General features: G+C 33.9%; 1 protein-coding gene across 11 annotated transcripts in view; it reads right to left on the reverse strand.

Moving 5' to 3' along the window:
• TBC1D5 (TBC1 domain family member 5) overlaps positions 1-12,292 on the reverse strand; it is a 607,988-nt gene that overhangs the window by 221,543 nt on the left and 374,153 nt on the right. For all 11 annotated transcript variants that reach the window (XM_017875878.1, XM_017875888.1, XM_017875889.1 and 8 more), the window contains 2 exons: positions 11,994-12,063; positions 9,627-9,799 (listed from right to left, as the gene is read on the reverse strand). In XM_017875878.1, the coding sequence (XP_017731367.1) occupies positions 9,627-9,799; positions 11,994-12,063 (243 nt within the window). The remainder of the gene's footprint in view (positions 1-9,626; positions 9,800-11,993; positions 12,064-12,292) is intronic.

Below are 12,292 nucleotides of genomic sequence, written 5' to 3' on the forward strand. Positions count from 1 at the left end.
GATTCCTCAAGGATCTAGAACTAGAAATACCATTTAACCCAGCCATCCCATTACTGGGTATACACCCAAAGGATTATAAATCACGCTGCTATAAAGACACATGCACGCGTATGTTTATTGCAGCACTATTCACAATAGCGAAGACTTGGAATCAACCCAAAGGTCCATCAATGATAGACTGGATTAAGAAAATGTGGCACATATACACCATGGAATACTATGCAGCCATAAAAAAGGATGAGTTCATGTCCTTTGTAGGGACATGGATGAAGTTGGTAAGCATCATTCTCAGCAAACTATTGCAAGGACAAAAAACCAAACACCACATGTTCTCACTCATAGGTGGGAACTGAACAATAAGAACACTTGGACACAGGAAGGAAAACATCACACACCGGGGCCTGTCATGGGGTGGGGCAGAGTGGGGGACAGCATTAGGAGATATACCTAATGTAAATGATGAGTTAATGGGTGCAGCACACCAACATGGCACATGTATACATATGTAACAAACCTGCACATTGTGCACATGTACCCTAGAAAATCAAGTATAATGAAAAAATAAAAAGTAAAATGAGTCAAAGAACCCAATTGATCAGACTTCCGACTTACCCTCCCAGTTGCCTCCTAAATGATTATATCAATATTGAGCACAATTTTCTCTAATCTCTATCAATCTAAATGAAAATTATATTATGCTATTTAATTTGTATTTCTTTCCTTTTTATTTTATTTATTTTTTATTTTTTAGAGACAGGATCTACTCCCAAGTCTCTGGGACTATAGGTGTGCACCACCATACCTGGCTAATTTTTTCTTTCTTTTTTTTACAAGGGTCTCCACTACCTTGCCCAGCGTGATCTCAAACTCCTGGCCTCAAGATATCTTCCCACCACAAGCTTTCAGTGCTGGGATTATAAGCATGAGCCACCTAATTTCTGTTTCTTTAAATGTTTGAATAGCTGAAAGTTTTCACTGTATGTACTGGTTATTGTTAATTTTTCCTTATGATTTGTTGATTCATTTTACTGTTCTACTTAATGGATTAGTGATTTCTTACCAAATTTAGGACTCTTTATATCTACAAAATAAAAATTTATATTTTATTCTTTATATTATTTATGTGTGTTAAATTTTTTAAATCAACTTAAAAGTCATACGGAAAAATTTGCATTGAATTTTATTGACTCAATTTTTTTTAAATTTAACAGAGTTTAATTGAGCAAAGAATGATGCAAGAATCAGGCAGCACCACTACCCCCAGCCTGGACTGAAATTTTGAGGTAGTCAAATTTCCAGATTACCTTCTAGAATGTCTTCACTGATATTCTTACAAAATCTATTGTCATTAGAAGATAGGTTATTCATGTATGTTTTCTACTGATTATTTAGAGTTGTAATTGTTTCATTTTTATTACTTGATGTTCCTTAAAATGGCAACAAAATTTTCACCATATCATATTTTGAATAATCAGATCCTTGTATTACTGGTTTGTGATCTTTCCTTCTTTTGTTTTTCTTTCCTTCCCATTCATTCACCTTCTCATGTACTCAAAAATTATTTGCTGAGCGTTTACCACATGCCAGGTTCAGTTTAGGGAGGCATTTGAAATATATTAATGAATAAGATAGACAAACCCCTTACTGTCATGGATTTTACATACCAAAATTCAAGGCTATTGTATGTCTATGAAGAACTGAATGTTTTATGAATATACAACGTTTCTTTCAATGCTTTTTTTGAAGTATATTATCTTGATATTACAGTTGCTATCCTTGTAATTCTTTTACCAAACTATCTGAATTTATTTTAGCTGCTTCTTCTAAGAAGCATGTAAGTTGGATATTGTCTATCAAGCCAGTCAATAATTTTTGCCTTTTATTAGGTAACTTTAAAGCATTTATGTATAGTAGCATAACTAACGTTTGATAGTTTTGTCATCATCTTTTATGCTTCCTTTGTAAATAATCTTGTTATTTTTTTTTTCTTCTTATTGCTACTTCTTATTATGAGCCTTATTAATAGCCAGGAATTTTGCACTGAACACGTAAAAATTATCAACAATGAACATTGACTGAGTGCTTACAGTGTGTCAGGTATTGTACTCTGTATGATTTTTCTCATTTAATCGTCACAATCCTATTGCATAAACATCTTTTATGAGCATTTTTTAAAACGTTTAGTGATTAGAAATATCAATAATATATTTATTTCATGTGTACTGATGAATTATGTAAACTTCCATACTTCCTTCCATCTTTAAATTAATCACTAGAATTAAGTAGACTTAAGATACAAATAATGATTTAAATTATTTTCACTGCTATTGACAGGATTATTTTTGACAATTGCTTTCAGTTATTTAGCCTTAATCATATCTTACTGGTTACATTGCTTTCCAGTAGTCCTCTTACACTTGCTTTCCTCTTGCTTGAATTATTGATTTTTATTCACCTTTCAGTGGGAAAAGTGTATTTTTATCTAGAAAGGCATGTGGATGGTACCTTTCCTAAGCAAGTGCATGCGTAACTCAGCCCAACCTTTCCTTCTTGGCCTTTGACTATGGTAAAATACATGGTCACTTTGCCAGTAAAGGTCGTTTCTCTCACTTCATCAATTAATTCTTTTTTTGTAGGTCAAGTTTAAGATTAAAGTAGCAGATCCCCATCCCCAAGCTTCCTTATTTTTTTATCAAGTAGTCTCACTTAAATAAGGCCAGAATTGGACTTTGACAAGGAAATTTAAGCCTTAGGCTATGGCTTATGATTTTAGCTATACATTTGCTGCTAGCACATCCTATGTGAAAGATCTGGAGTTCATTTATTCCTGATTTGGGGCATGGCCGTGGACTTTAGGCTCTCCAGTGTCCTTGGTTTTCTATTCCTTCCTTATAAGGCTGGTTTCTAATCAGTACTAACAAGATTCCTCTGATTCAGGGCCTTGTACCTGGCCTGGGTCTTTGCTACCTGGTGAAGCTGAATTTGGCTCATGGCCCAATGTGACACATAAAACCTTCAGGTGTCTCAGTTTTCTACCACACTTATAGTCCTAGTCAAATTAAACTGTTAATATTAGTTCAAGTGTTCAAAGGCTGGCTCAGCTTCTTCGTAGCTATTTAATCTAAATAAGGCTTTATAATCCTTCATTTCCTCATCAACAAACTAGGGTTAATAAAAGTATCTATTTCTTTTCTTTTTTGAGACGGAGTCTCACTCTGTCGCCGGGACTGGAGTGCAGTGGCCGGATCTCAGCTCACTGCAAGCTCCGCCTCCCGGGTTTTACGCCATTCTCCTGCCTCAGCCTCCCGAGTAGCTGGGCCTACAGGCGCCCGCCACCTCGCCCGGCTAGTTTTTTTTTAGTTATTTTTTTAGTAGAGACGGGGTTTCACCGTGTTAGCCAGGATGGTCTCGATCTCCTGACCTCGTGATCCACCCGTCTCGGCCTCCCAAAGTGCTGGGATTACAGGCTTGAGCCACCGCGCCCGGCCTAAAAGTATCTATTTCTATGTGTTATTAGGTTAAATAAGATAAAGCCTTTTGGCCAAGTGTGGTGGCTCACACCTGTAATCCCAGCACTTGGGGAGGCCAAGCCAGGCAGATCACCTGAGCTTAGGAATTTGATATCAACCTGGGCAACATAGTGAAACCCTGTCTTTACCAAAAATACAAAAAATTAGCTGGGCATAGTGACAGGTGCCTGTGGTCCCAGGTACTCGGTAGGCTGAGGTGGGAGGATCCCTTGAGCCTGGGAGATGGAGGCTGCAGTGAGCTGAGATCACACCACTGCATTCCAGCCTGGGTGACAGAGTGAGACGCCCCCTCTCAAAAAAAAAGAAAAGATAAAGCCTTTAGCACAATGCCTACCCCTCAGGAAATAATAAATATAATAAATTATGAGTCATTATTTCAAATATTTAATTATTCTTCCCCATAATTCTTAATCAGTGATAATTCTTCACGTAGAAGGGGAAAACCCCAACTTTCTGAAAAGAATAATTCTGGGAAAACATTCAGTAATATATGAAAGCAAGCTATCATTGGATCGTCACTTTCTAATCCTTCATATTTCATGTATTATGTTTAATGTATAATATAAAGCTCATTAAAAAAGGAATATCTCAATCGTTAACTGTGTTTAGGAAGTTCTTTACTTAAACTGTTGAGAGATATAATTTTTTAGGCTGATAATTGCACTGACTTCTGATGACTGAGAGTTACTTTTTTACCAACAGGTTTATACTTCAAATATAGGTTAAAAAAAAAACAACTTGGCATTCAACGTAATTATACTATGATATGTTAGAACCAATATACTATGACATATTTTAAAATTATATCAAAAATTTGGCAGATTAGTAATCAATAACCAAGAATCTCCCCAATTAAATTACAATAAACTGCATGGTAAAACAACTGCTAATCCAGATAATAGAAAATAGACATGGAAGATGTATAATAAGCATTTGGGGGATATGGAATTTATCCCATGAGTGTTGTAAAGAGCTCATAATTTAACAGTGCCAAAGCCCAAGCGTGTTATGAGGGTCTTTCCTCAAAAGTGACATTAATTGCATATCCCACAGATGCCTATTATGTACTCTATTTATATCAAAGTATAAAATATAGTAAAAAATTTACAGATTCAATACATTTAAAAGTGATAATAAAAGTTATTCTGGCCTACTAAAACTGTTAAACTTCAAATTTTAGTCTCTTTATAAGAATATTGTAGTAGCACTGAATCTCTATATAAATCTGCTCTAATTTAGAGTTTTTTGAACTCACAACATGACGTGTCATCAGTGATAGAATTGTAACACAAAAATTTTAGAGGCTTTTGCACAAAAATAATCCCCAAGTGATGAAATATCAGGACATTCTTATGCTCATACTAAAAAATACCACAAAAATGACTTTAAAAAAATTACCTTGGAAAGCTGGAAATGATGCAGTCAATATTTTACTTTGGAAACTGGTCAGTATGTATTGACAGGTTTATAGAACCTAATTTTTTTTAAGTGCAACACCAATCAATAATTGGCAAACAAAAGACAACTCAAGATGTTAATTAAGATGGGCGCAGTGGCTCACACCTGTAATCTGAGCACTTTAGGAAGCCTGGGCGGGCAGATTACTCAAGGTCAGAAGTTTGAGACCTGCCTGTCCAATGTGGTGAAATCCCATCTCTACTGAAAATACAAAAGTTAGCCAGGTGTGGTGGTGGGTGCCTATAATCCTAACTACTCAGGAGGTTGAGGCAGGATAATTGTTTGAACCCAGGAGGCAGAAGCTGCAGTGAGCCAAGACTGCACCACTGTACACCAGCCTGGGCAATACAGCAAGACTCCCTCTCAAAAACAAGAGAAAAAAGATGTTAATTATTTATTCAAATTATAGCAAGAGAAACTTTATTCTATGTGCAACAAAAGGAACTTTCATAAAATTAATGAAAAACATAGCATAAATTACCTTTAGGATATATTTTTTATAAAATCACTTAAGTTGAACGTTTAATTGCAGATTAATTTTATTTAACCTAAAATACAGGTAGTAAACTGATTTAACATTTGCTAACAAAAAATTTTTAATCATCCAGAAGATAATACAGTTAAATATATAAGTAACAGCATTAAATAAGCAAGCTGTTATATAATATTCAAGATTTCAGGTGGACTTATTCACATGTGAAAATAAATGTCATCAATTTATATAATACTAAGATTATCTAATTTAGAATGAGATTACCCAATTTTAGTGCAAGTAATATTTTTGTACTATTCGTGAATTCTAATTTTGTTAAGTACATCTATTAGCAAAATGCAGCAAATGTACATACTTATGGCACATCTCCCACCTCAGGAGATACTAACATATATTCTCTTGGAAAAACTGGTTCTAAAAATAATTGCAAAATTTAGTGACAGTTATAACCATAATACAGACTAGATTTAAGTAATTTCATGTCCCATGCAACTGTTAAAAATTTTGACTAAAAACAGAAATCTGGACTCTACATGGGGCTTAATCTTGCTAACACTTTCCCCCCATATAAATATATATTTATGATTTACTTCTCTTTCCATACATTTAACTTATAGTAAAAATGTCAATAGTGAATGAGCCAATAGCAAAATGTTATCATTTTGCTATTGGCTCATTCACTATTGACAATTTTTACTATAAGTTTTAATAGTTTACTTTTATTTATTTTTATTTTCTTTTTTCTTTTTTACTATAATTTATAATTTTCTTGAAACATTTTACTTTACAAAAAATTTGTAGAATTTTGTTTTGTTTGAAAATCAAAATTCTACAAAATATCTGGCACGCAAAAGTACACTTTAGATGACTTTAGATGACACAATTATGAATTATTATGTAATCTGAGAAAACAGTTTCATAAACTAAAAAGAGATAATTTTACATCTGCCCCTTGGTGATATTTACTCAAACCACTGACTGTATTTTCAAGTATTAATTCTGAATGTAAAACTAAATTAACAACTTTCTTCCAACAGGAATAAACAGTAGTACAGCAATTACTTAGGTTAAGATATTTGTGTGATATAGAATAAGATATTTTACTTCATTTCCATGAGATACAAAACTATAATATTAAATTCTAGAACATAAAATTATTCTGCCAAACTATATGACCATTTCTAAAAGTTTACTCCCAATTTCTATAGCATCACTTTAGAAAACAGTGGTCTAAAAGATGGCTGTTATAAGTTTGCAGGTAAGAGAAATACATAGGCTTTAGTGAAAAGAAAAAAAAAGGCAAAGACAGAGTTGGAAGGGCTAACTAATGATTCACACAGGACATCATATTTACATAGCCATGACATTCTAATTAAGTAATGGTAATGACAAACAATGATAATAAAAGCATGTCAAAACATACATTATATGTACACTACACACGGAACACGACATGTTTTTGTATGTTATGATTTAATTCTCACAGGCACCCTATGAAGTAGGTACCATTATTTTTAATTTCCATTTCACAGACGAAAAAACAAAGGCTGTTTCTTTTCAGAGCCTATGCTTCTAACTGCAGTATTATTATTATTGTTGTTATTAGAGATGGGGGTCTTGCTATGTTGCCCAGGCTGGACTTGAACACCTGGGTCAAGCGATCCTCCTGCCTCAGAGTCCCGAGTACGGTGGGATTACAGGCAAATGCCACCATGCCTGGCTTACACTATTTTTTGACCCAAAGTTTCCAATAGTCATTAATAGAAAATACACAGATGGGTAGTACAGATGGCATTACAGCTTAGAGATATAAGAAAATTCAAGCACTTTGGCCTTCCGTGTGCTCCATAAATAGTAATAACAAAACCAAATTAATATGTGAAATAGGCCAATAAAATCCTTGCATTATAAAATGTAGTAAAGGCCAGTTGAGACGAGTGAACTATTCTTCAAAGATTTAAAAATACGTATTTAAAAAAAATACAGATGAGATTCTATTTAAAAATAATGAGCTAAATGAGGCAGCTATGATTATTGCAAGACCTGGTATTTTCAGTACTGCTGATAATGTTTGAAAGATTAAGAGTAATTATGTCATGGATCATGGGATTTTAATGGGAAGGTACTGGTCAAAATGTCAAAGAAATTCTATAAATTATTATGATAAAGATAAAACTAGCCCCTGAAACTATCCGAAGGAAACTAACATCTGAAAAGGAAACAGAAACATTCTGGTTATAAATTATTTCACCCAAGGCCATGCCATCACCACTGCAACATCAAGCACCAGTTTGGGCAAGAAGGCAAAAAATTATAAAGCATTTCAAAGAAATGATAAACACATTCAACATCAACTTCTTTCCCCAATGTTTAAAACCAGTTTCTGGATCTTAGCAAGCAATTTTGAGGGTGTAAAATGTGCTTTTGTATTTGGATATATCAATTATTTGACTGTACAGTGGAGAGGAGTATAAAATTTAACTCCTGACCTTGTTACTAGCTATTTCGAATAAATTTTTATGTCTATAATCACAAACGTATTAGTTAGACTTTCAAATGTACGTAGCAATTCATTAATAACCTGCACTGCTGCCCAATACCACATGTCACACACAATTTTCTCATTTCCAGTGGGAATAATGAAGCAGCTCTCAATGATGAGGTCAAGCTAAAGTAAGAAAAAGGAAAACATGCAGCATTAAAACAGAAAAGCAGACTTCTTCAGTCATAGTTCAGGGCTTCCAGAGAAGAAAAACAGCTGAAAGTTATTATTCATGAAAGACTCTGCGTAAAATGAGGACATAAATAAAATACTAATTTATTCTCTTTTCTGGGTTAAATAAACAGCTCTGGCTGTGGGTGACTTGTTTGAGATTCTCTGCAATTCAAATAATGAATTCACATTTATTGAGCATCTACTATGTACACCTCAATAAAAATTTGTCTCAATTTTGCATGTTCTACCTAATGGAGAGTCAAGCTTTACATAAAATATCTACCAAGAAACTGTATAGCACTACATTTAAATGTTCTACTATTTCAGTATAAAGAACCCTTGTCTGTAGCACTACATAGATAATTCATATTTACTAAAATCACTATTTTTAATTTGCATACACACCTTATAAGCCACTGAAAAAATACACACACACACACACACACACACACACACACACACGTACCCCTAAAGAGTCACCATCTCCCTGTTCTGCTATGACATGTTACAGAAGTTATATGGCTGAAGAAAATTAATACATTATGGTCCCTGAGACAGGCATCTATCTTACTCATGGGAATCTACCTCTAAGGGTAGAGTAAAAGATGATCACATGATATAATGGAAAGAACACGAACATTTTATACTATTGTTAGGATTGGGGCTGGCTCCATGCATGTATGACTCATGCAACTTCTTGGAAAGCTTGGTTTAATGATCTGCTGTTACCAGCTTGAAATTCTTACTAATTTCTTCAAAGGGGCCCTGCATCTTTCTTTTGCACTGGGCTCTGCAAATTATGTAGCCAATCCTAAATAATTATGGCTTTGAGTTACGATTTCACTGTGTAATATGTGTAAACTAAATCTGAGCCTTAGCTTCTTCATCTCTAATAAACGAATAATACCCAATTTACAGGGATGGTATTACAGGGAGTATTAGATGAGATACCATACATACGTGAAAGTGATAAGCACTGAGCATGCATATAGGCACGCAAAAGAGATGTGAAATAAAATGGAGATGGAACAGTTTTTATTTTTACTTTTAAGGATCCGAGACACATAGAAATTTACATGTCATTAGAAACTACTATATAATTTGATGTAGTTGAAATTTAAACTTTAGGCTGGGTGCAATGGCTCATATCTGTAATCCCAGCACTTTGGGAGGCAGAGGCAAGCTCAGGAGTTCAAGGGGAGCCTGGCCAACATGGTGAAACCCTGTCTATAAAAAATACAAAAACTTAGCTGGGCTTGGTAGAATGTGTCTGTGGTACCAGCTACTTGGGAGGCTGAGGTGGGAGGATCACTTGAGCCCAGGGGGCAGAGTTTGCAGTGAGCCAAGATCACTGCACTCTGGCATGGGTGAAAGAGTGAGACTCTGTCTCAAAAAACAAACAAACAAACAAAAAAACTTTAATACTTACAACCCATATATCTGTGGTGCAATTTCTAGTCTGTTCAAGTGCATGTAAAGCTCAGTATCATGCTTCTTCAGTAGATGATCCTGGATCTGGTTGACTTTAGTAACAATAGCAACTGTTGGCCCTAAATCTTGTGGTCTAGCAAAGGGAATGGGAGTCATCAGTGTTTCTTTCCCCTAAAAACAGAAAAATTGAACATGTATTATTTAAATATGAAAGTAATAAATATATGGATGTCATTCTTTATCAATGACAGTTTAAACAAGAAGTCTTATTATCTGCCTACTACTCATTCTTTAAAAAAGGTGAGAGCACCATGAAATAATTAAAATAGGAAGATGACAAAGGGATTCACTAGAAATACTTTTTAGGAATATATTATTCATTTATATATGCGAGTAATTAAGATGAATGTTCAAAAGTCACATCTATTATGTTCCTTGATAAAATGATGTCATTGTTCTGCCTAAGCCACTTTTACAAAGCTGACTCAGTAATATCAGTACAAGTAGGTAAAATCAAGAACTGATAACCCTCACAGTTTAGTCACTGAGTTTCTCAACTGGCGTGACTCAGTTAGTTATAAAATACAAAATGGCCACTATAAGAAATGACCAATATTTAAATGTGTTCAAATACTCTGCTCGAAATTTTGATGTTCATGTAAGTCTATGACTTCATCACATAACTTGCCAAGAACAAAAGGTTATTATTCCAAAAATATAAAGTAGTTTGCCAAATATGCTTACAGTAGCTTTTTACCTCCAACAACCTTTTCAGAATATAACATGTTGGTATATGCAGAAACACATTATCACCTAGTGTAGGGGTCAACAAACTTTCCCTGTAAAGAGCCAGAGAGTAAATATTTTAGGCTTTACAAGTCATACAGTCTGTGCTGCAACTCTGTCACTGTAAGGACCATGCAGCCACAGACAATAAGTAAACAAATAGGAATGACTGTGTTCCAAAACATTTTATTTAAGGGCATGGAAGCTTAAATTTCATATTCTTTTCACATGTTCCAAAATACTATTCTTCTTTTGACAGTTTTCTAACCATTTAAAATGTAAAACCATTCTTAACTCATAAGATGTATAAAAACAGATGGCAGGTAGATGCCAACCTCTGAGCTGGCCAAAGGCATGAAAAACATCAATTACCTATTTCATTTTTTAAGAGATGGAATGAAGTGACTGAGTAATAATGGTTTCTAAACAGAATGCAATCAATTATACCAATACAAAGGAAATAAACCATACTGGAAACAATATGCCAAATTCTTTAACAGTATCCATTGCCAGAAGAATTTGTGACTTTTCCAATATTGTGTAATATAATGAGACAACCATAATGATCACTAAGATAGCAGAAGGGTTAGTTTAAAAATATAGTTAACTCAGCAATTCCACTTCTAGGTATATAACAAGGTAAGTGAACACATGTTCATACAAAGCTTGTATATAAACGTTCAAAGTTATTCACAATAGCCAAAAGTGAAAACAACCAGAATGTCCATCGACTGATGTATGGATAAACAAAATATGGCATATCTATATAATGCAATATTATTCAGGCATAAAAAGAAATACTGGTACATGCCACAATATGAATGAACACTGAAAACATTATGCTAAGTGAAAGGAGTCAGTCACAAACGGCAGTATATTATATGATTCTACTTATATGAAATATCCAGCATCAGCAAGTCCATAGAGACAGAAAGTATATTAGTGATGTCAGGGCCTGTAGGAATAGGGAAATGGAGAGTGACTGTTAATGGATATGCAGTTATTTTTTTAGGTGATTAAAAAACTGTTTTGGAATTGGATAGCAGCAATGTTTGCCCAATCCTGTAAATATACTAAAAACCATTAAAAGTTTAATAGGTACATGTTGTGCTATGTGAATTATATAAAAATTAAAATTATAGTTAAAAATAAGAATAAGAGTAAGAGTAAGGAATATTGATGCTAAATGTATGAATTCAATAGCAAGGCACTGGTAAAAGCAAAACAACCTATTTGATATAGGTTTTACCTATGCACTTCAGTAATAATGTGTATACCAACTCATTAGGGTAGCAAGAGAAAGATTATAATAATTTTGTAACTAAGCACTTATGCTGCTTGATTCACACACACACATATAAAAATGTATTTATATGAAATTTTCACATTGCCTTTGTATATCTGCAAATATGATTAGAAATATACTTAAATCCCCAGGCTCAATCTTATTCCATAGGTAATTTCATTTTGGTTATAGCAATAATAAGGGCTATATACTATTCTTTGGTTACATGTTGTTATTTATTTAAAGCATTTGCTCCATCGCATACACTGAAAAGATCTGTACTATAAGATTTACCTTCTGACCATCATGCTCAAAAGTTGAAAACCAAGGTTCAGCAGTTTCCATAAGTTGTGAGAACACTGCACTAAAAATAAAACAAAATAACATAATGCTAGGTTTAAATTTCATTAAAATAATCATGGTATAAAAAAATAAAACAAAGAAAGTTTTTGTACTTACTAGGCATCATGTTCCAGATACTCAGGGTTCAAGAGAGTTTTCATTTCCTCACTTAAAAAAGCAACACAAGCAATCAAAATGTGTAATTTTGAATAATTAAAGATGCAGAGTTTGCCTTATTCTATACAAGACAA

This window comes from Rhinopithecus bieti, unplaced genomic scaffold (genome assembly GCF_001698545.2).
Source record: "Rhinopithecus bieti isolate Rb0 unplaced genomic scaffold, ASM169854v2 scaffold_8220, whole genome shotgun sequence".
Lineage (NCBI taxonomy): Eukaryota > Metazoa > Chordata > Mammalia > Primates > Cercopithecidae > Rhinopithecus > Rhinopithecus bieti.